This window comes from Suricata suricatta, chromosome 3, assembly GCF_006229205.1.
Source record: "Suricata suricatta isolate VVHF042 chromosome 3, meerkat_22Aug2017_6uvM2_HiC, whole genome shotgun sequence".
Taxonomy (NCBI): domain Eukaryota; kingdom Metazoa; phylum Chordata; class Mammalia; order Carnivora; family Herpestidae; genus Suricata; species Suricata suricatta.
The window spans coordinates 170,530,342-170,553,818 of record NC_043702.1 but is presented as its reverse complement, the minus strand read 5'-3'; the positions used below and the strand labels follow the sequence as shown (position 1 = coordinate 170,553,818).

Genomic DNA, 23,477 nt, shown 5'->3' with positions numbered 1-23,477 from the left:
AACGGATCTGCAGTCTGGACCCTCGGTAAGACCTTTCCCAAATCCACGTCCAGAGAAAGGCTTCGCCTCATGAGCTCAACCAGCAAGGAGAGGAAGCCACCTGCCCGTGAGGCCAGAAAGCCACATGTCAATTCAAGAGTTACCAAAGGCAGCACCCAAGCTGTGTGGTTTGGGGTTTCTGAGCTGCTAATACTGAATTCTCAAAAATAGAAGCTCTGGTTGGGGAGAGAAAAGGCGCCGGTCAGGCAGGTGTTCACTTACCCAGGCATGCATGCATTTATTACTCACTCACTCAGCAGGACTTAATGAACTCCGCTTGTTGTAACCCACCGAGACGGAACTCACCAGGCAACAGTCAGAGAGAGAGTTTTAGAGAGCTTTATTACAGATTTTATTCACGGCCGGGCCAAACCCGATCTCCCCGGTGTTCAGGAGCAGAGAACGGCCCCGAACAAAGGTAGCAGTGAGCTCGTATGGACTTTAGCAAGGCAGCAAACATCATCATTTAGTTAACTAATGAAAGTTCTCAGCATTTCAGTCACAGTTTTACAGACAGACAGTAGTTCTGGTGGGACCCTACCAGTTTTAAAGTTCTTTAAAGAGGGTCTTGAAATGACCAATTATAGGTAGGCACTCCAGGTTCTGGGAGACAGTGACTCTGTGACTTCCCACACGTGTGCTTTGTCTGGTCAGCCTCAAACAGGGGGGCGGGAGTGCAATTTACCACCTAAGCCGTCTGTTTAGAAAACAGGCAAATTTACCAGTGAGGTTAGCACCTTCTGATAATTTCAACAGAGAGCCACATAGCAGTCACCACGTAGTCAGAACAGGGAACAGAGAGATACCTTTGCAAAGCAATGTACAGAAGTCAAACCAGCAAGTTAGTGAGTTTCAATTTGTTACTCAATTTGCTAACCTACAACACACTAAGTACCAGGCACTGTGCTGAACACAAAAAACAGAGCAGTGACCAGAGGTCTCTGTCCTTGGGGTGCTTAATTCTAATGAGAGAGACTGTGATATTGAAAGATAATAATAAATATAAATTTGGTCTTCTCCCCCAGTTTCCTTCCACACAGCTCCTAAAACCCTCGGAATCTTCAAAAAGATAAGTGTCTTTCTGTAAGCTAATGAGGTGACTGGTGGTAGGATCCCAGATAGCCTCAGGATGTGGGCTGGTTGCCAGAGAAACCAACAAAATGATCTGAGGGTTGGAGCTTCAACCCCATTTCTCCCAACATCCAGGGATGGGAGAGGGGCTGGAGATAAGGTTTTGTCACGAATGTCCGATGATTATCAATCATGCCCACATAATGACACCTCCATAAAAAGGCTGTTTTTCCTCAGTTCTGTGAGGTATTCTAGAAAATTATTGGCCCCTAGGAGAGGGTTGTGGGAGCCCTTAGCCTCCTGTGGGTTGGTCAGAAGTGTGGCAGGCCCCGACTTGCCACTGGCCTCTGAAGGGGGCAGTCTCTTAGGACTGAGCCCTTCACTTATGGGATCTGACAGCAATAGTGTCAAAATTTTACTGAATTGTAGGACACCTAGCTGGTATTGGAGAACCAGCTGGTGTGGGCGAAAGAGCCACACATTTAGTGTCAGATGTGTTTGCTTTGAGTAGAAAAGAACAGAGAAGTTTCCCTTTAGTTGGTGCAGTGGGGAGGGAAAAGGATTTCCTTTGTAGAGGCCAAGAATCAAATTATTCTTTGAATAGCAGTGCAGTGCCAATGAGTTGTATAAAAGAAAGCTGCGTGGCGCAGTGGTGACCTGTCCCACGGGTGCTGCCAGGATCCGGGAAGGTTCTCTCACACAACAGCGGTGGAGCTGGGGTCCACAGGGAATAAGATCCACGTGCAGGGAGGCAGAGCCCGGTCAGAGGGGAGAGCCTCTGCGAAGACCCTTCGGCATGGTGAAAGGACATGAAAGAAGACAGTCAGTGCATCTGGACCAAAGGGGGGAGGGGGCGCTTCTAGAATTTCAGTGGGAGAAACCGATTATAGGGTGTCAAGGCTACATGCAAACAAACTACTTAGAAGAAAGAATTTCCTCTGCCCTTCAAGGTCCTTCCAGCTGAACAAAGAATCAAACTGACATGAGGCAGATTAACAGGAAATTAAATTTAGTTTCCTATGCACAGGGAATCCGCACAGACCTGGAGTTCCAAAGACAGTGAGGCCACATGAAGCTTCTGTGCGCTCAGGAGAGAGGTAGGAGTCTGGGGAGACCAAGGGGGGAAGACCGTTAGCAGGAAGGTGAGAGGAGAGGTTTGGGGAACAAATGTGCCCAATTAGACAGATAAGTTTCTTAGGTAAAGAGGATTCTCTGTTAATATCTCTCTTCCCGGGATGCCCGGGTGGCTCAGTCGGTTAAGCATCCTACTCAGCTCAGGCCATGATCCCAGAATCATGAGATGAAGCCCCGGAATGAGGCTCCACAGTGAGTGTGGAGCCTGCTTAGGATCCCCTCTGTCTCTCCCGCTGCCTCTCTCCCCCACCCACTCACACTTTCTCTCTCTTTCTCAATAAAATAAAATAAAATAAAATAAAGCTCTTCCTGGAATCTGGGCTTTGATTGCTTTTAACTCAAAATAAGTCCGGCAGAGAAGGACAGATACCATCTGTTGTCACTCATAGGTCTAACAGGAGAGACCTAACGGAGGACGGTGGGAGGGGGGAAGGAGGGGAAAGAGTTGGGGAGAGGGAGGGAGGCAAATCATGAGAGACCTTTGAATGCTGAGCACAGACTGAGGCTGAAGAGGGAGGGGGGAAGGGGGGTGATGGGCATGGAGGAGGGCACCTGTGGGGAAGAACACTGGGTGTTATATGGAAACCAACTTGGTAATAAACTATTTAAATAAAAAACCCTCAAAATAATGTTCATGCAAAAGCAGCCCATCTTGGGAGCAGCCTGTTCTTGGTCCCTACACATGAGATGGATTAACAGTAGAAAATCTAATTTAATTTTGTACATACAGGGAATCCATATATACACGGAAATTCCCAAGACAGGCAAAATGAGGTACATATGTCATCTTGAAATAAGGAGAAGGCGGTAGAGGTCTGGGACTTCAATGGGAAGGAAGTCAATTCACAGGAAGATGAAAAAGAGTAAACTGTGGGTAAACAAATGTCTGCTGGACCCTACAGAAACAAGGGACTTCTGGAAGAATGCTACCAGACAAACCTCGCTAACTAAGTTCCTCCCTGTACCACCCCCTGTTCAGGTTATACTGTATTCTCTGTGCTCATGTTTGTCCTTCTGGAACAGGTCAGCTGTTCAAAGTCTTTGGTAGGGGAGCATCTGGTGAGCATGAGTCCAACTTTGGGTGAGTTTGAGCCCTGCTTCAGCTGAATCCTGTTTCTCTCTCTCTCTCTCTCTCTCTTTCTCTTTCTCTGTCCCTTGCTCACTTGTGCCCTCTTTCTCTCTCAAAAAAAATTATTTAGTGGGGGAGGGGGTGTCAAGGTCTTCCTGAATCTTTTGGGCCTTGACTGTTCGAAGCTCAACAGAATTTCAGGATAAGGATTCCATTTCCTTCCTCCTATCAAAAGCAGAAAGAAAACACACACACACACACACACACACACACACACACGTAATGGTATAAGTCCTAGATTTTTATGAAATCTGATAGTCTTTGTATCTTAAGATAAAATATTCTCAACTCTCATCCATTAGTTATTCATTCATTCAAAAATACTGAAATATCTACCACAAGCCACACTTTCTATTGCCCTCTGAGTTTATAGTTGTGAGCTAAACAGATACATCTTGTCCTCATGGAGCTGAGTGTCTTGTGGGGGAGAACAGATGGTAAAAAAAACGACCAACAAATAAATATTTACTTACAAATTGTGATAATTTGACCAAACTGAGCTGATGATAATGAATAAAAGGAAAAAGGCTGCTCCAAGGAGATAAAAATTAAGTTGAATCTGGGCCCATTTACTTCAATGTTAACAGAAGATGAATACATACATTCACAACATGAATCTTCTTATGTTTCCAATGTTCAACTTTCCTTAAATAAATAAGCCCTCTTTTCTTTCTGAACACTTTAAAATATGATTAAACAGAGGCACCTGGGTGGCTCAGTTGGTTAAGTGACCGACTTCAGCTCAGGTCATGATCTCACAGCTAGTGGGTTCGAGCCCCGTGTCAGGCTCGTGCCGACAGCTGGGAGCCTGGAGCCTGCTTGGATTCTGTGTCTCCCTCTCTCTCTGCCCCTCCCCCACTCACCCTCTGTCTCTCTCTCTCTCTCTCTCTCTTTCAAAAATAAATAAACATTAAAAATAATAATAAAGTAAAATAAAACAAGACATAAACAGGTTGCTTTATTTTTTAAGTTTGCTTATTTTGAAAGAGAGAAGGAGAGAGAGCACACGGAAGGGGCAGAGAGAAGGGGAGAGACAGAATCCCAAGCAGGCTCAGCACTGTCAATGCAGATGCGGGGCTCGAACTCACGAAATGTGAGATCATGACCTGAGCCAAAATCCAGAGTTCGATGCTTAACTGACTGAGGCACCCAGGTGCCCCTAAACAGATTATTTTAAACAGAAGCTACGTAGCAGTTGGTTGGCAATCTTGAACTCAGTGTGCAAATGAAATAGGTTTCACGTCTTACTCGGGATAGATGCCCCTCTCTCACCAGGAGATGCTGGCACCAGGCGGAGCTCCAGGTACAGACTTCTTTATCTCTGTGTCTCACAGAGTGACCCCCTTCTCACATTATTCCTCTTGGCTTCTCCATTTGTCAAGGTCAAATCTGATCAATCAGCAAAGGTCCCATGAGTGAGCGGAGCACACAGACCCAGGCTCTGGGGCTGACCGACAGAAGGGGGACCACGGGCCCTGGGATGATGGCACCAGAACTCTTGTTTCCTGCACCCCAGGGACACTCACTGCTGCCAGTGATCCTGCCCCCCTTGAGCACCCCTAGAGCCCCGAGAAAGCCAGCGGGGGATGCTAAGCACCTAGACTGAAGCTGCCAAGGAGGGGGGCTCACAGAAGGAAGGAGTTACCTTGGCAGAGGGGCCCGGTGGGGACAGAGCCGGAGCTCTGCGTGACCGGTTCCTGGCAGAGCAGCGATAACTGTTGCTGACCCCAGATGTCCAGGTGACACTGAGAGTGGTGCCCCCGCCCCGGCCGAGCAGGGGCCAGGGAGCATGGCAGGGGGACGTAGCAGACCCCTCCCTGGCCATCCTGGAACTGGCAGTGATATTGGGCTCCCTCAGCTTCTCTGTGCAAGAAAGGGAAGTTTGGGGACTGAGGAGACTGGTCTGGCCAAGGGGGAGAGAGGAAAGGTCAAAGTTCAAATGTGAGCCCTCCGCCCTCCTCACCATAGACACGCAGGGTGAAATCTTTGGTGGTGTTGACCGGGCAAGTATGCAGGGTGATCCGGGCTCTGCAGGGGCCAGAGTCCTGCAGCCTCCAGGGCCTGATCTGGAGAGAAGAGCCATGGGGGAGGGCACGCAGATGTTGGCTGTAAGGCCCTCGAGTCCCAGCAACCAGGATCGGTTTGCCTCCTGGTCTTGGTTGCAAAACAGCAGCAAGCCATCCAGAGACCCGCTGGGACCTCCAGGGGCCTAGTGGCCGACTCCCCAAGGATGCGATCACCGTTTCCCCTACGTGTCCCCTCCCGGGATCCCTGGCCCTGCAGACAGACAGAAAACCACAGCTTCAGTGCCGCGGTCTCCCTGTACACTCGTGGCAGCCCAGCCCCCCCCCCCACCCCAGCTCCTCTCACCTCCCCACTGGCTCCCGGGGGCCTTCTCCTTCCTCTCCCCTGACCAAGCTGAGCCAGACCCACCCACCCCCCTCCCTCAAGGGTGTTAGCCCCTCTGCCCAGGGCCTGCAGAGGACCAGGACTCCATCCTCCGCCTTCTGTGCCCTCCAGAGCTGCGGCACAGGACATGTGCTCAGGTGCAAGGTACCTGCACAAAGGTGGCACTAAGACGAGGCAGAAGCTGTGTTACTGACTGCGTTCTGGACCACGCAGGTCAAGGCCACAGCACTGTCCCCAGGCCTCAAGGAGACACTGAGGACAGACCTCCACGGGACACAGCAGCCTGGTATCCGGCTGTAGTTCCCAGAGCCTCCTCCGCTTTCTACGGCACAAGTCAGGGTGAAGATGCACTGTCCCTTCTCCCCGATCCTGGAGCGCAGTGTGACACGGGGCTGGCGCAGCTGCTCTGTGGGAGCAAAACAGCACCAACCAGGGACTGCAGAGCTCCCCTGGGCGCTCCTTTCAGGGGGCAGAAGGCACGAGGTGTCGACACTGAGATGCTGCCCCACGCTGAGAACACACAGGGAGACACAGAGGCCCAATCTGCCCGCGTCTATTGGAGAGCTTTGAGCTCTAAAGTCCAAGCCACTGAGCATCTTCTTTTTGAAAGAGAGGGCACAAGAGGGTGAGGGGACAGAGACAGAGAGAATCCCACGAAGGGCAAAGAGAGAGAGAGAGGGAGAGAGAGAAGTGGGGCTCACCCAAAGCAGGTCAAGCTCACCCGATGTGGAATTCACATCCATGAACCATGAGATCATGATGTGAGCAGAAGTCAGATGCTTAACGACTGAGGCTCCCAGGGACCCCACTTAGTGTGCTTTGATACCCAGAACAGCCCTATGAAGTAAGTAGGGGAGGTTCTGTACCTACTCCATTTAACAGGCTCCGAGAGCTTCAAGTAACTTGCCCAGAGTCCCAGCTATTAACTAATTAATCCAAGATCCAAATCCAGTGGCTCTGACCCCAAAGCCTGGGTTCCCACCCTAGTCCGCACAAGCGTGGACCCCTGTTGTAATTACATCTCTCCCCGATAGGGGGCTCTGCAGTGTACATTGAGCTTCCAGATGCCCAACAAGATTCGGCCCTGTGCCGTTGAGGTTTCTCCCACTCCCTTGGACTCTCTTCAACCTGCGCCCCATCCCTTCTTCCCCCAGGACCAGGAACTCAGATGCTTCCAGAAGATATTCATGTTGCCATTATTTGCCCACCTGCCTCCCCAGGCCAGAGCCACGAGACGTGGGGGTAGCAGGGAGAGCAGGTGCAGACAGTGGACAGTCAGGCCACTCTCAACAGAGCCACAGGCATGGGAGAAGGTTCGGTGTCGGCCCCAGGGCCCTCCTGACAGCAGCCCCAGGGGCGGCTCCACCGGGCAAGATGGGACCACACAGCCCAGAGTGTCCTCCGGCAGAAAGCAGGCTGAGTAACTTTCTGCCGCCCCCCTCCCCCACTGTGTCTCCTCCAGCCTGGGCCTGGGCCCCAAGCCCTCCCCCATGACTCCCTCTGCAGCACATAAACCCAGTGACAAACCAGAAGCACAGGATGTGGCATCGAGGTGCATAAGTTCTATTCCTGGGTCTGCCACGTTCTGTCTCTGTGTCATTTTTTCTCTCTGAGACGGTGGCAGCAGCTTGGATAGAAAAGCCCCTTTCCTGCCAGCTGCGGGGCTGTCGTGAGACCCCAGGGACTTGGGGAAACCCCTGTGAAGGACAGAAGCGTGGCCTGTAACCTTCACTATTGCCACTCTACTGGAGCACAGAGGAGGGGCTCTCCCACCAGCCCTGGGCCCACCCTAGTGAACAGTCCCACCGACGTCCCAGAAGCCCCAGAGTGCCCTTGCCCTGTGTGAGAAAAGGCCATGGACAGCCCAGCCTGATTTACGGCAAAACCGCTTTCTCCCCAACCATGTGAACCTGACCCGGGGGCAATTCCATCTTCCCGCCCAGCGGGGGTGCCTGGGAGGCTCAGTCGGTTAAGCATCTGACTTCCACTCAGGTCATGATCGCACAGTCCATGGGTTTGAGCTCCTCGTTGGGCTCTGTGTTGACAGCTCAGAGCCTGGAACCTACTTTGATTCTGTCTCCCTCTCTTCCTGCCCCTCCACTGCTCGCTCTGTCTCTCAAAAGTAAATAAACATTCCAAAAAAAATTTTTTTTAATGCCTCATCAAGGGATGCCTGGGGGGCTCAGTTGGTTAAGTGTCCAACTCTGGCTCAGGTCATGATTGCACAGTTCGTGGGTTCCAGCTCTGCGTCGGGCTCTGTGCTGACTGCTCAGAGCATGGAACCTTCTTCGGATTCCGTGTGCCCCTCTCTCTCTCTCTCTCTGTGCCGCCCCAATCATGCTCTCTCTGTCTCTCAAAAATAAATAATGTAAAAAAAACTTTTGATGCCTCATCCATCAAATAGTAATATTTCCCGTCACACAAACTCGACCCAAGACGCGTCTCCACTTTCCATCCAACACTCAGCTTCCCCAGGTTCATCCTCACTCGCTAACTAGCTTTTTCTTCCCAGTGGAGAGAAACAGCTCTGCCACGGCTCCCTGGTGACCTTGCCCATGTCCCTCAGGCAAAGGCTGGAGCCAGGGGCTAATCTGAGTCTAGGCGAAATGCCCTGTGACTCTTCCAGAACACGAGAGGACGGTGGCCTGCGAGGCCCCGCAGCCAGCTCCACCCACCTCTCTGTCTCCACCGGGAGGCACTCCCGCGAGTCAGTTTCTTATGAGAGAAGAGGTTCCTGCCCCGCCCACTCAGGACAAACCTTCCACCTTCACCGCCGGCACTGGGCTCACCTGGCCCCATTTGCCTTTCTTTCTGTGCAAAGGGCCTGGGTTACTCTTTAGTAAAAGATATGAGTAATATTACTCGATATGAGTAGTAAGTAATAATAATACTTTCTAAATGTGTAATAATACGGCTCTAAGATGGGCTTACTCCCACCTTTACTGGCCAAATCAGTCTGCCCTTGGCCTTCCTCACTGCAGTGGGGGCCTGTCACTCACCCCTGGCACCTCGGTGGCAGTTCTGCCGCTAAAGCAATTTCTAACTATCTGTAAGCAATACGACCACAGCGTTCTCGTCCGTGTGCCCAGCCTGTCACAAAGCTCTTCCGCACGAGTTGATTTCCACGAGATGTAGGGTTCCTACTGCAGCACTGAGAAGGGTCACGGCCACTCAGGTTGGACGTGGCACAACTTAGTTCTCGCAGCTGGATTCCATTCTCCGCCCTCACAGACCCAAGGGGTCCTGCTGCCGTTGGTCTGGGCAGGTCCTGGGCCTTGACATTGTTCAGGACATTCTCCCGGGCAACTCTACTTTACACGTTTTTTTCTTTGTTTTGTTTTGTTTTTACAATGAGCACATATTAGCCTTGTAATTCACAAAACTGTAAATGTTGCTAGAAGAGATGTGGGAAAGGCTGTCAGAAAGCCTGAAAACGGGTACCACCCTCACACCCGCGGCCCGGGACACTCACCGTAGACTTGCAGACTGGACTCCCGGGCGTGCGTGCCGCAGGAGCTCCTCGGAAGGGCCCTGCACCTGCCAGCTCAGGCTGTGGATCCGCGGCGAGTGGCCTGGGCCCCACACTCGCACAGCCCCGGTGCCGGATTTCCGCCTGGTAAAATGTGTCTGGTCCTCCACTTCCGCCAAAGTTACGGCGGCTATCGCCACGGAGACCGAAGGGGACATCCCAGAGATGCTCTCCACTGGCCGTGCAGCTCGGAGCTGCAGGGGCTGAGTGACAGAGCCCCCCCCCCCAGGGTCCCAGTTACCGTCACAGGGTCTGGGTCCTCTCTGCAAGCCCCTGTTCCTGCAGACATGGGACAGAAGCTTCAGGAAGAGCCTGACCTCGCCAGAGGCTCACAACCCACATGGGAGAGTCGGGTGAGTGATTATTACAGTAAAACCTCGGATTGCCAGCGGCTTGTTCTGCGAGTGTTCCACAAGATGGGCAAACATTTCCAATAAACTTCAACTTGATAAAGGAGTGATATCTTGCACTACGTGTAGTGTGCGACACCGAATGTCACGTGATCACAGCTGAGCCAACGGTGCTTGACTTTGATGTATGGGTGCTTTGGATGACAAGCATGTTTCCAGAATGCATTAGGCTCGCAATAGCAAGGTTTTACTGTCCTCCCATTTTGTAAATGAGAAAACGGAGACCCAAAGAAGTTACTCAGGACAGCCAGGCTGGTTGGTAATAGAACAAGAACCCAGGTCAGCACCCTTTCCTTCGTGCCAAAGGGGTCTTCCTCAGCATTTATATCAGCTAATTCACATGTAATGAAACAATTAGTTGATGCCGACTGGAAAGTGGAACGGCGAGAGAGGAAAATTCTCAGGAGGGGCCTGGGGCAGGGCAGATGATCTCTGCTGGTACTCTGAGCCACCCTCTTGCTGATCCAGGCAACACGAGCGGAGCTCACTTAGCCCAACCCCACCACAGCGGAAACTGCCCAGCCGCATCCCACATAACTGCTTGGTCGGACCCTGCTGAACAGACACCAGCCCTGAGGCCCAGCCAGGGTCCTGAGAACATCGCTCTAGAGCGGGGCTGGCCAAGGGGGCTGAAGGGTGGTCGGGGGACAGTCATTCGATGCCAGACTACTCGGGAAGAGTAGGGCTCTAGGCAGACTACCCAAGTTCAAACCCTGGCTAGGTACTAGCCGTGTGGTCGTGGACAGGTTACGTAACCTCTCTGAGTCCCGGCTTTCTCACCTGTGAAACAGGGAGTGTCACCTCCAGGATTTTGTGGGGGTTAAATGGGACAATGCAAATAAATCCTCACTCTTGGCGTCATCAAAGATTCTTGAGGGGCGCCTGGGTGGCTCAGTCGGTTAAGCATTCGCTTTGGCTCAGGTCATGATCTCACAGTTCGTGGGTTTGAGCCCCACGTCAGGCTCTGTGCTGACAGCTCAGAGCCTGGAGCCTGCTTCAGATTCTGTGTCTCCCTCTCTCTCTCTGACCCTCCCCTGTTCGTGTTGTCGCTCTCTGTCTCTCAAAGATAAAAAATAAAAACATTAAAAAAAAAGATTCTTGATATCACTGGAATGAGTTGGTGAATGCATCTTGTTTGCAGCCTCACCAAAACTGGCCAGCACCCAGGCGCCTGGCTGGCCCACTGGGGAGAGCATGCAACTCTTGATCTTGGGGTTGTGAGTTCAAGCCCCACATTGGGTGTAGTGCTTAGTTTAAATAAATAAAAATATCTTTAAAAAACTAGCCGTGGGGCACCCGGGTGGCTCAAACGTTAAGCATCTGACTTAGGCTCAGGCCATGATCTCATGGCTCATGGGTTCTAGCCCCATGTCCGGCTCTGTGCTGACAGTTCAGAGCCTGGAGCCTCCTTCAGAGTCTGTGTCTCCCTCTCTCCCTCTCTCTCTCTGCCCCTCCCCTGCTTGCACTCTCTCTGTCTCTCTCTCATAAATAAATAAATAAATATTAAAAAAACAAAACAAAACAAAACAAAGAACTAGCCAGCACCCTTGCGGAGGAATGAAGACTGCCACTGCTCAACAGCATGACCCTGGAGAATTCCTGCAACCCTGACAGGCGTCCCCGGAAACAGCGGGTCTGAAACTGACCCAGGTGCGCTGGGTGGTGATTCAGAAGGAAAAGGCTGCATGGTTCCGGAAGGCTCCGGCTCCTGATTCAGAACGGGACCCAAAAGCACCAGCTGCATCACGAGTCCCAGGCCAGGTGCTGAGCCTCTCTGTCAAAAGTTGACCTAAGATGTCCCGGGCTGAAGGGATGAGGGGTGGGAGAGGGGTTGCTGTCCTGTGGGAGTAGGCGCCCCACGCTGGGGCGGGTCAGCGTCCCGTGCACCCAGCACAGAACCCGCTGGACAGTCTGGGGTCCACTTCCGCGGCGCTACGTTGGCATCCACGTGGAGAGTTGTGCCCGCCACGGGAAGCACACCATGGCGGCCGTATTGGCACGCTGGGCCCGGGGCCTGAAACCCAGCCCGAGGACCTCCACCCTGGCTGGGCAGCTTGGCCTGGCCTTGTCGCCTGGAGTGCAGTGACTCATCAGGCCTCGTCAAATGCTGCTTCCTGGCTGGGCTCCATACTCATGGTCCAGCCATGGCTGGTTTCCTTCAGCCTGAGCTTTCCTTGGCTTGTTGGGTTTTGAGCATTCACTTCCCCCTGTCTCCCACAGAGGGCGCTGTGCGGGGCTCTCCTTGCAGTTCACAAGCCCAGTGAGAGGAATGGGAGTTCGAATCCGAGCGAGCAAGGGAGGCGCCGGTTCAACCTCTGGGTTGCGCGCAGCGGGCGCGTGGAGGGCTTCTTGGTCTGAATCCTGTTTCTGGGTTCAAGCAAAGGGAGACACAGGGGATCAGATCAGGACATGAATCGCAAACGTCAGACACCATGCCAGGTAGGGTACGGGTGTCCCAACAAACTTGTAAGGTGGGTGTTCTTATTCCCACGTTAGAGAGAAAGGTCGTGAGACTCAAAGCTCTTGAGAAACTTGCCCAAGGTCACCAGCTAGGAAGCAGCAGAGTCTGTATGAAAATCCAAGTCGGTGTGACCCCAAAGCTGAGGCTGTCAACTCCGCTGTGCTGCCAACACATCCTAATTCCCCCTGGGTCCCGCTGACCCCTGTTCCCGGCACACACGGAGCACAGGACCCAGCACACAAGAGCATGGATGGATGTTTCCAGAACCAAACCGAACCAAAGAACTAAACTTTTTTTTTAATGTTTATTTATTTTTGAGAAAGAGACTGTGAGCAGGAGAGGTGCAGAGAGAGAGTGGGGAGGGAGACAGAGGTAAGCCAGGTGTGGGGTTTGAACTCGTGAACTGTGAGATCATGACCTGAGCTGAAGTCAGACGCTCAACCGATTGAGCCACCCAGGCGCCCCTTTTGGTTATTTAAATAAATTACTGGGTGGGTCAGTCCGTTGAGCGTCTGACCTCAGCTCAGGTCATGAGCTCACAGCGTGTGAGTTCGAGCCCCGGGTAGGGCTCTGTGCTGACAGCTCAGAGCCTGGAGCCTGCTTTGGATTCTGTGTCTCCCTCTCTCTCTGCCCCTTCCCTGCTTGTGCTCTCTCTCTCTCTCTCTCTCAAGAATAAATAAACATTAAAAAAATCTTAAATAAGTCACTTAAGAGACAGCCAGTGCAAGGATTCTCAGACTCTCCTCTGACCCCTGAAAGCAGGAAATAAATCTCCCGTGTGAAAGGCACCCTCCCTGGACCAGGAGGTAAAGAGTATCTTTATCACCAGAAGTGAGAAAAAAAAAAACTAATTCCTCCCCAATGTCTGTTTACAACTCTTTAGTAATTGAAGCCCCAATGTTGTTTTCTTGGTCCTGCCAATTCCTTGTGGATTTATTGTCTGTATAAAAACTGCCTCTTTGGGCATCTCTTTGGGTCTCCATTTCATTATTGGGCCTCCTTGGGGTGCACATCCTAAAATGTAGGGTGCTTTTTTTCTCCTATTAATCTGTCTCACATCAATGTAATTCTTAGTTGGGGTGAGAGGCCTTGAGGGTAGAGAAGAATTTTTCCTTCCCTTCACTGACAAGTTTTAAACAGACCAAGGGATTCACCTTGGGGGCGTAGGGGCCAAGCTAAAGCCTAAGCCTTGGACAACCCTGAAGGCAGATGACCTTCAAAACCGCGCACTGGATTTCCCCTGAAGGAGAATGAAAGCGAAAGCTTGAAACTTTCTTAGCGCCGGAAGAGCCTGGCCCGGCCACCGCAGGCTTCTCAAGAGCTGTGTTCCGGGGGGGGGGGGGGCTCTGGTTCCCCAGCCTGTCTCTCTGCCTCCCCTCCTCCCCCCTCCTGCCCCCCACCAGCTCAGGTCCTCGGGGACAGGAGCAAACAGTGAGAATCTAGAGGGAAAGAAACAGCTGCTAAGTGCCAGGCTTGAGATCCCCTACGGAAGTCACCCCATGATGAAGAGTGACTCACGGGGGCTGGTGGGAGAGGGAGGAAGGGAACAGAGACGTAAGACGATCACGCGTGACATGGCAGGTTAAAGAGGGGGCTAGTCCCTCGGTCTCGTGACCCGTCCTCAGTCGGTGTAGGGACACCAGTGCTCTGTGACTCCTCAGCAGAGGAAATGTGAGGGTGACAAAGACAGTCTGGGCCTGCACGGGCTGAGACAGCAGCACATGCACCCCCACCCCCACCCCACACACACTGGCTCCTGGCTTCAGTGAAATACACCCACGGCCAGAGCAACACCCTTTGCAGGCGGGAGCAGGTGCCTGGATGGTAGGGGCAGGGATAGACTTACCCATGAAAAGACCAAGCGGGAGCAGGGACCCGGGTAGAGAAAGGCCCATAACATTCGCCAGCAGACTGGCCTGCCTCCCGACAGCTGGCCAGCTGCAAAAGTGTGACTATCAGCCCACAGCCATTTCCTGTCTTGAGAGTTGGCCACAATAATCACATGTAGCTTTGGAGTCACAGGATGCAGAGAGAGGGGACGTAGGAGGAAGAAGAGTGGGAGGTCCCACGAGCTACTTGAAAGCCAAAGCTGATGATGTCACAGCAGTGCCTTAAGCCCTTCTGAGGTCCCTCGTCCCTTACAAGGTTAAGTCTGGGCTCACAGCCCTGCTGGACGAGGCTTTTCACGTTCTCTTGCTTCCTGCCAACGCTGGCCTCACGCTGTGTCACCACGTCTCAGATCGTGGACTCAAGTCACGCTGTGTCACCCCGTCTCAGACCATGAACTCAAGTCACCACACGCTGCTTCTGGAGTCTGCCCGCAGAGCCCTGAGGACTTCTCACCCCTGTAAAGTGACTCCTGCAACCGCTTACTGCATTGCCCTCCTCTCTGCCACCTATGCCGCCTACTTCACCCTAGCTGGCTCCCATCGCCCCGTCAATGGCATCACCACCGTGGGAAAGCTTCTGAAGGCCCAGGCTGAGATAGACGCCTTCTGGGCTTCCCGGGTGCCCCGTGCCTACCCCTATCGTGTGTCTGTCCCTGCAGTGTTATAAATCCCTGCTCACCCACACTCTCCCAGGCACTCAGCCCCTTGAGGGTAGGAGCTTCTCCTCACTTTGCACTCCCCAGTGACTAGCTCAGCATCAGCACGTAGCAGGGGCTTGCTTGAGCGCATGGGCAGACATTGAGTCGGCAGGCAGAGGAGAGCAAGCTCAGACTGGCCCAAGTTCAGGAGGGTGGCAGGCACGGGCTGCTAGCGGTGCTTCTTCAGCACAGAGACAAGGCCAGAAGGATCCGGGGGACAAGACCTTTGGGACAACCTCTCCCTCAACCATGAAAGACAGGGTCAGAAGTTATTTTGCTGTCTTGCCCTTTTGATGGAGTGATCGAAGGCGTTGCATAAAAGTCCTGATCCGTGGGGAGGGGTGGGGGGAGGGCTGGGACAGGCCGGGCGCTCCCTTCCCCCCACCTCTCTATACCAAATAGTCCCGAGGGCTTTGCCGGGCTATGCAGACTGCTGTCATCCCTGAGGATGTAATTGTGACCAGTGAATCCTCGCTTCTCAGGCTTTGACAAGTATCTCCCTGGCCTTCAGTGCATGGAGGTCAAGTGCCCCAAGACTTGAAGAGAATCCACATTGCTTTTTAGAGGGTCACCAATGACCTCCCCTTGGTCAGAGCCTGCAGACCCTCTGGCCCTTATCTTATACAACCACCAGTTAAACTTGACAGTGGGACCCTTCCTGCTTGAAATTCTCTCCTCTCTTGGACTTCTAGATACTATTTCCCTGAGTTCTCTTCACTCATTTATTTACCGCCCACATGAGCTCCTGCAGGGGACCGCAAAGGCGCTGGGCAGGGGCCTGGGCGTCCAAAGATGAGAGGAAGTCTCTGCAAGCATGTTGCTCACAGGCTGGTGGGAAAGAAAACAGGTTGGTAGACAAACAAAGTAATGCAGAATGATTTAGCCCCAGGGCTGGGTACTGTGGGGTAAATGTGAAGCTGTCTGATTTGAGTCGGGCCTCTGCTGCCGACTTATGACCTTAGCAAACTCTTCCCAGGCACTGAGACTTCCCCATTATCATTTATTTCCTAAAAGATGGTTTTGGTGCATTAAAAAAATTATCCATAGGCGGGGCGCCTGGGTGACTCAGTCAGTTAAGCGGCTGACTTCAGCTCAGGTCACGATCTCACGGTTCATTGGTTCAAGCTCCATGTCGGGCTCTGTGCTGACAGCTCAGAGCCTGGAGTCTGCTTCGGATTCTGTGTCTCCCTCTATTTCTGCCCCTCCCCTGCTTGCACTCTGTCTCTGTTTCTCAAAAATGAATAAATGTTAAAAAAAAACTTTATAAAAATTATCCATAGGCTATATTTGTTTAAAAATTCATATTCAGAGCAACTGGGTAGCTCAGTTGGTAAAGGGTCAGACTTCAGCTCACGTTATGATCTTATGGTTTGTGGGTTTGAGCCCCGGATCGGACTTGGTGTTGACAGTTCAGAGCCTGGAGCCTGTTTCAGATTCTGTGTCTCCCTCTTTCTGCCCCCACCCCTTACTCATGCCCTGTCTCTCTCTGTCCTTAAAAATAAATAAATGTTAAAAAAAAAAAAATTAAAGAATTCATATTCAATTTACTGAAAAAAACAAATTAAAAACCCAGGCCACTCTTAAGGGCAGCTCAGCTCACAAATCATATTCTGTTTACAAATCTGGCACCCTTAACACTCTGTTGGGAGGCTAATGATAATATTTGACTCACTTTACAAATTTTAAAATTGATTTTTTTAAAGACTTTAAATCTCACTATTGAATGCAATATATTTAGTTTCCTTTCAAAGTATTTTCTTTTTTTTCAGAGTTGAAAATAGATTTTATGATATAACTCTCCTGCTTGTTTTTAATTTTTTAAGATATAAGCTATAAATTTTTTTATTATTTTTTTTATTCCCTGTACAGTTAACTTACAGGGTTAGGATGCTCTTCAAGACGAGTGCACACCTTCCTCTGCAGCATGGGTTTCCCCCATCCCCCTACGCACATTGTACGAAGTATTTGAATCAACAAATAAGATTCCCCAAATACTTAAGGAAGGCTTGTAAATCAGGGCCCCTGGGTGGCTCCGTTGGTTAAGTGTCTCAACTCATGGTCTCACAGTTCTTGAGATCAAGCTCTGAGTCCGGCTCTGCACTAATAGCACAGAGTCTGCTTCGGATTCTCTCTCTCCTTCTCTCTCTGCCCTCTCCCCCACTTGTGCTCACTCTCTCGCTCTCTCTCTGTCTCTCTCTCTCTCAAAATACATAAATAAAATTTTTAAAAGCCTTATATATCTAATACATTAAGCTTCTAAGTATGTTCATTCTTAAGTTGCCTTAAAATATTGAATGCTTCATATAAACTTACTCCTAAGTTTTTGTTTTCGTTTTTAGGTTTTGGCTTTTTTATTCTCCCACTCATTGCATTTTCAGAGTATACAGTGCAAAATAGGCCTTTTAACTGTAAGATACACACATATGCTATCAACAGATATTCGCATTTATAAATGAAAGTGTTCAAGGTAAGTAACGGACCAAGTCCTCGGAGTGCTGGCGCCTTCTCTTGCACACTTCCTGAGGGGAGTCGGCAGAGGGGCTCAAGCCCTCGTTCCCTTACTCCTGGGATCTGTGGGGCGGCTTCCAGTGCACAAATGGAGTGGCAGGCGTGCTAAAGAACTTACACTCAGACCAGAAGAGAAAAGCACTTGTCAGTATTTAACGAACCTCCCTCCATGTGGCTTCCAGCTATCAGCTTAATCTTCCCAGCTCTTCTGCTGAAGAATTTGACCTTCACAGGCTGTTTGAGGAGCTTTCCCAAAACCTTGTAGTAGCCTGATTGCACCACATCAATGATGGAGCAGCTCCAGTCTTGTTTTTGGCAGCATTTACCCGTGCCTGCTCACTGACCAACGTCCACGGTTTGTCAAGGGTGACAGTTGGGCAGAAGCTCTGGTTCCTGTTTAACTAGTAATGCCTCGTGCCAACTGTTCCCAAGTGACCTGGATGATATTTGTCAAAGTTGATCCTGTGGTGAAACATGCCACCAGCCTTCCCCCGGCCCCCTGGGTGCTTCTGGTGCTTGCTGACGCGGCCATGGCCATGGCTCAGGGTGGCCCTGAAATTTCTGGGTCTTCCTCAGTCTGGATGGCATGTCGGCAGCCCAGAGGAAAGAGCTAGTTTGGGGTTTGTTTGTTTTTTAATATAATTTCTTTTCAAATTGGCTAACATACAGTGTGTGCGGTGTTCTCTTGGTTTTGAGGCTAGATTCCCGTGGCTCATCACTTACATACAACACCCATTTTCCCCTGTTCTCTGTATTTAAGAGTCTCTTCTGGTTTGCCTTCCTCCCTCACTGTTTGTAACTATTTTTCTCCTTCCCTTCCTCAATGGTCTTTGTTATGTTTTTCAGAATCCACACATGAGTGAAAACACATGATATCTGTCTTTCTCTGACTGACTTATTTCACTTAGCTTAATCCCCTCCAGTTCCATCCACGTTGTTAAAAATTGGCAGGATTTCATTCTTTCTCATCGCCAAGTAGCATTCCATCGTATGATTAACCACATCTTCTTGATCCATTGATCAGTTGATAGACATTTAGACTCTTTCCATGATTTGGCTGTTGTTGACAGTGCTGCTATGAACATTGGGGTACATGTGCCCCTGTGCATCAACACTCCTGCATCCCTTGGGTGAGTTCTTAGCAGGGTTATTGCTGGGTCATAGGGTAGTTCTATTATTAATTTTTTGAGGAACCTCCACACTGTTCTCCAGAGTGGCTGCCCCAGTTTGCATTCCCACCAACAGTGCAAGAGGGTTCCCATTTCTCCACATACCCATGAGCAACTGTTATTTCCTGAGTTGTTAATTTTAGCCACTCTGATTGGCGTGAGGTGGTGTCTCCATGTGGTTTTGACTTGTAAACGTTAAGTTTAAGGCATTATACTGTACATAAACTTAGATTCAACTGTAATAGCGCTAAGTGGTGACAAATGTCAGCTGCACGTGTGGTGAGCACAGCATGACGTATAGACTTGTTCAGTCACCTGAAACTCATGTTTCAGTACGCCTGAAACTCGTAACACTGCGTGTCAACTGTACCAATAAAAATTAATTAATGCAAAAAATAAAATTGCACCTATAAATCAATTGCTCAATTACATAGTTCAGATCAGAACCACAAAGCTAACTAGACTTTAATAGACTAAATGCCTCAAATACATATATGTAAACAAAAAACACTGATACTTTGAGCATGCCGGTTCTGAATTCCCTCTCTTCCCAGGACTGAAAGATTTGTAACTGCCTAGGACACAGCCATATCATCTCAATTCCCCTTCTCCACCAGCTAAGGTTGCTTAACGACCAGAAACATCACCGAGACATTAACTGCTGGTACTTACCCCTGGTCCCTTCACCTGCTTTGTGGTCATCCTCTAAAAGTCTGGTCTGATAGTCTGTGTCCCTAGATTTGCACAGTGAATCACCTAATTCTTCCCTTTACTGTAGCTATAGCACTTGCTTTGATGTTGCATTGCTTTCACCTCTTAAGATATTTAATTTTCTGTTTGGGTGTAAAGAGTTTTAACCTAATAGAAATTCTGAATTCTTCTCATATTCTTCCAATTTTCAGGAGTAGAAACCTGTAATATAATTAAAATATAGTTAAACCCCCACATAATATCAAAAGTGAAGTCAAAACCTGTAATTGTGCAAAATGCAGGGTCACTTTGGCTGCAAAGTTAATGAAGGGCTGGTTAGGGGCTGGCAGGGAGTCTGTGCAGCAGAACATGGGGTAGTGGCTACACGATGCATAGTGCAGCCCAGGCTGGGAGTTGATGCTCCCTGAGGGCAATGTCCAGGAGGTGGACCATTCTGGTACCCATGACCAGCTGGACTCTCAGGACAGTAGCAAGGATTCCAGAAGTGTTCCAGATATTTGTCCATATTTGCTGGCCTGACCCAAGGACACTAAGAAACTGGAGATGCCAAACCCAACTTCCCTCTTCCATGATTCCCAACACGAGGTGCCTTTGTATACACAGTTTGATGAGAATATTCACCTTTCCTCTGTAAAGACAGGGACGGAGTGAATAAAGGACCTATTTGTCAACTGCATTACACCAAGATTCACATTCTTTTAGGTTTTACGGGTCTTAAGTGCTAATACTTCAATTGGATTCTATGTGTCACAAGACTGTCCACCTGCATCCACAGCTACAAAGAAGGTTATTCTAGTGACATTTCCTTGATAATCAGGCTCAGTTTCTTCAACTCTAAAATGTGGATAAGAGTACCAACCAAGGGTGCTTGGGTGGTTCAGTTGGTTAAGCGTTTGGCTCTTGATTTTGACTCAGGTCATGATTTCACAGTTCGTGGGCTCAAGCCCTGCATCAAGCTCTGTGCTGACAATGTGGATCCTGCTTGGGATTCTCTTTCTCCTCTCCCTCTATCCCTCCTCCTGCTGGTTCTCTCTCTCTCTTTCTCTCTCTCTCTCTCAAAATAAATAAATAAACATTAAGAAAGAAAAAGACCACTAGGGCACATGGGGGCTCAATTGGTTAAGCGTCCTACTCCTGATTTCAGCTCAGATCATAATCTCACAGTTCATGGGATTGAGCCCCTGAGTCAAGCCCTGTGCTAACAGCACAGAGACTGCTTGGAATTATCTCTTTCCCTCACTCTGCCCCTCTTGAACATTTGAACATGTTCTCTCTCTCTCTCTCTCTCTCTCTCTCTCAAAATAAATAAATAAATAACCTTTAAAGAAAGAGTGCCAACCAAATAAGGTTGATTTGAGATTCAAAAGAAAATATATGTAAAACACAAAGCATCACTCATAGTTGTTATTCAGTACATGTTAGTGATATTATTTTTATCATCAGTATCGTGGAATGCTCTCCCACCTTTGCCTTCTCCTCCCACGCAGACTGGCTGCTCCCCTGCTCTTACCCAGGCTCCTTAACAGCCCCTCCCTGTGCTCCCACTGCAGTCCTATCCCTTCTGGGCAAGCTCTCAAAAGGTTTTTGTATAACCCTGCACACCTGCCTAAGATTACCTGCTGGAAAAATAAATAAACAAACAAACAAACAAATAAAAATACCCATTGGACCCTCTTTGCCTTTAGACATCCTGGTACATTGAGGCTGCTGCAACAGCAACTCCATAGACTGTGTGGCTATAAACAGCTGAACTTTATTTTTGACAGTCCCAGAGGCTGGGAAGTCGAGGGATCAAGGTGCCAGCAGATTCCGTATCTGGTGAGGACCCACTTCCTGTGCTGGGAGCCGCACTGGCCTTGCTGGATGACACGGTCACAGTAAGGAAATGGCAGGCTCCTGCCATGAGAGGCGGAAACTGGCATCTCCTTCTGCTACTATTGCTCATGTGAAATTAAGCCTGTTGCTATTGATTAGGCCTCACAATGTTCCAAGTCAGCCTGATATTCCCCACATGGATACCTCATGTGAAGAAGCATTTCCCACCTCTATAAAGATGAATTTAAACAAAGCACTGCAGATGTTTCGTCAAAAGGCTCTTTCAACGAGCCTCACAAATTTAAGGCATAGAAAATGAAAGGGGTTAAAGAACACAAGATTTACTATTAACTCTGGCCCGGAGAAAAAGAGCCTAATTTAGGAATAAGAAACAAGAGCCATGCATAAGTTACTGTGCATACATATGCTAATTTGGTGCCTGTTATGAGGATTGGTAAGAGTAGTTACCACTTAAACTCCTATGCAAAGACCAGCACATCTAGGGCGCCTATGGTGCTTACACCTTCAACATCAAAGAACAAGGTTGACAAAAGGTTTATTTACTAACCAGCGGGAATACCTTCTTCCTCTTAGGAGCCAGACAGAATGCCTCCTAGCCTTGTTCATGCCTGAATCTTAGCGTTATTGTTATAAACAAATGTGTTTGCTCTCTGCTTCTCAGTGAAAACATCCTGCTATCTTTTTAGTTGTAAGATTTTCTTCCGGTTCAAACAAATGTGTATGTTATCTGCTTTTCACTGAGAATATCCTGTTATCCTATGATGTGTACGTTACCTCATTGTAATTAGAGTAGTTCTGAAAAAATGCCTCTGTAAAACCTGTTTCGGGGCACCTGGGTGGCTCAGTCGGTTAAGCAGCCGGCTTCGGCTCAGGTCATGATCTCACGGATTGTGGGTTTGAGCCCCACGTCAGGCTCTGTGCTGACAGCTGGCTCAGAGCCTGGAGCCTGCTTCAGATTCTGTGTCTCCCTCTCTCTCTGACCCTCCACTGCTCATGCTGTCTCTCTCTGTCTCTCGAAACATAAATAAAAGACATAAAAAAAATTTAAAAAAAAAAACCTGTTTCTGCACCCTTTTCAAAGCATCTTATCACTGAGAATTATTTGTAAAAATTCCACTTTTTGATGTCATGTTAACACTTAAATCTATAAATAAAGGCACAAAACCTGGCAAGACAGAGATGCCAGGCTGGTGACCAAGAAAGAAAGAAACACATGGCTCTCTCACTCCATTTTCCGCCGACGCCATCTCTCCTTCAGGGGACCCTGGACCAGCCGGAGCTGGACTCCGGTATTCCTGCTTCAGAGACGGCCATCTTCTTGTTGCCACCTCACATGGAGGGAGGGGTGAGGGCATGCTCCAGGGTCACTTCCACAAGGACACTAATTCTATGCACAAGGGTTCTACCCTCATGACCTAATCACCTCCCAAAGTTCCCATCTCCTAATACTATTTCGTTGGAGATAAGACTTCAACATATGAATTTTGTGAGGGGACACAAACATTGAGTGATACCACCTGGGTGATAAGACCCTTTATCTGGGCTCTGGGAATGTCTCCTGGCCATAAGCCCTGCAGTTCTCTCTGGACAATCGTGCTTGAGCCACTGGGCCAGGACTAGAGTGTGACAAGAGAGGTGCCTACTGCACAAAATTGGGGGGGGGGGGGCCTGACTCTCAGGCTTGTGCAGCACCAGACTCTGAAGATGCCCCTGATGGGAAATGCCTGCCATCTGACTTGTCCCCTCTCTCCCTCCTTCCTTCCAGACTTCCTGGGTTCAAGTTCTTACTTAACTATAAAACTCAAAGTAAGCTCCATACCCTCTTTGTATCTCAGTTTCCTCATCTATAAAATGGGGGTGACAAAAAAAACCTGTCTCATAACGCTGTTGTGACGGCTAAATGGATCCGTGCATGTCGGGTCTTAGGAGAGGGTCTAGCACCTGACAAGCACTCACTGAACGTCAACCGAAACCACCCACGTCTCCTTCCCGAAATTTTCTCTCCAGGTCCTCTCATGCCACAGCCTAGATAAACATATGATCTGAATCTCAAGTCACCAACAAGCTCTAGTTTACCCAGCTACTACACATAAATGTTAAAGAGGTCAGTTTCCCTCAGCAAGATAAAGGGAATGATGCTGTCCCCCAACCTGGCAACATCCATCCTCAAGGCAACTTTGAGGTGTTTCCTCCAGGTCAGTTAAAAGTCTCTCAGTTGATTGGGTGGCTCAGTCGGTTGAGTGTCCGACTCTTAATTTCAGTTCAGCTCATGATGTCACAGTTTGTGAGATCAAGTCCCAAACTGGACACTGGTGCTGACAGCATGGAGCCTGCCTGGGATATTCCCTCCCTCCCGCTCTCTCTCTCTCTCTCTCTCTCTCTCTCTCTCTCTCTCTCTCCTCCTCCCCCTCCTCCTCCTCCTCCCTCTGCTCACTCTTTCTGTCTCTCTTTCAAAATAAATAAACTTAAAAGAAAAAACTTTTT

General features: G+C 49.6%; 1 protein-coding gene and 1 pseudogene across 13 annotated transcripts; both read right to left on the bottom strand.

Moving 5' to 3' along the window:
• Nucleotides 1-362: 362 nt before the first annotated feature.
• On the bottom strand, nucleotides 363-10,665 carry LOC115288457 (T-lymphocyte surface antigen Ly-9-like). Of its 13 annotated transcripts, none has more exons than XR_003907014.1 (8): nucleotides 8,782-10,665; nucleotides 7,310-7,479; nucleotides 5,931-6,619; nucleotides 5,337-5,650; nucleotides 5,019-5,236; nucleotides 4,646-4,762; nucleotides 2,153-2,215; nucleotides 363-1,899 (listed from the first exon to the last, which is right to left on the bottom strand). XR_003907014.1 is itself a non-coding variant. In XM_029935801.1 (5 exons), exons 1-5 carry the CDS (start codon nucleotides 9,467-9,469, stop codon nucleotides 1,873-1,875), a joined length of 837 nt encoding a protein of 278 aa, XP_029791661.1. In that variant the 5' UTR covers nucleotides 9,470-10,665; the 3' UTR covers nucleotides 363-1,872. The 13 variants fall into 13 exon arrangements, 4 of the variants coding, with proteins under 4 accessions (XP_029791661.1, XP_029791660.1, XP_029791662.1 ...); XR_003907016.1 differs by having other exon boundaries at nucleotides 5,931-6,188; XR_003907013.1 differs by having other exon boundaries at nucleotides 5,931-7,479; nucleotides 8,782-9,176; nucleotides 9,255-10,665.
• Nucleotides 10,666-17,119: 6,454 nt separating this feature from the next.
• Nucleotides 17,120-17,865, bottom strand: LOC115286856 (annotated as a pseudogene).
• Between the last annotated feature and the right edge of the window lie 5,612 nt (nucleotides 17,866-23,477).

What these genes read in the sequence shown, in the direction of transcription:
- LOC115288457 (XM_029935800.1), bottom strand. Translation starts at nt 9,469, where the DNA reads ATGTCCCCTTCGGTCTCCGTGGCGATAGCCGCCGTAACTTTGGCGGAA. An exon ending in GTCCAGTCTGCAAGTCTACG is followed by an intron (nt 5,651 to 9,254) that starts GTGAGTGTCCCG and finishes GTCTGTCTGCAG; the next exon opens with GGCCAGGGATCCCGGGAGGG. An exon ending in CACCGGGCCCCTCTGCCAAG is followed by an intron (nt 2,216 to 5,018) that starts GTAACTCCTTCC and finishes TGGTCTCCCCAG; the next exon opens with ACTCCTACCTCTCTCCTGAG.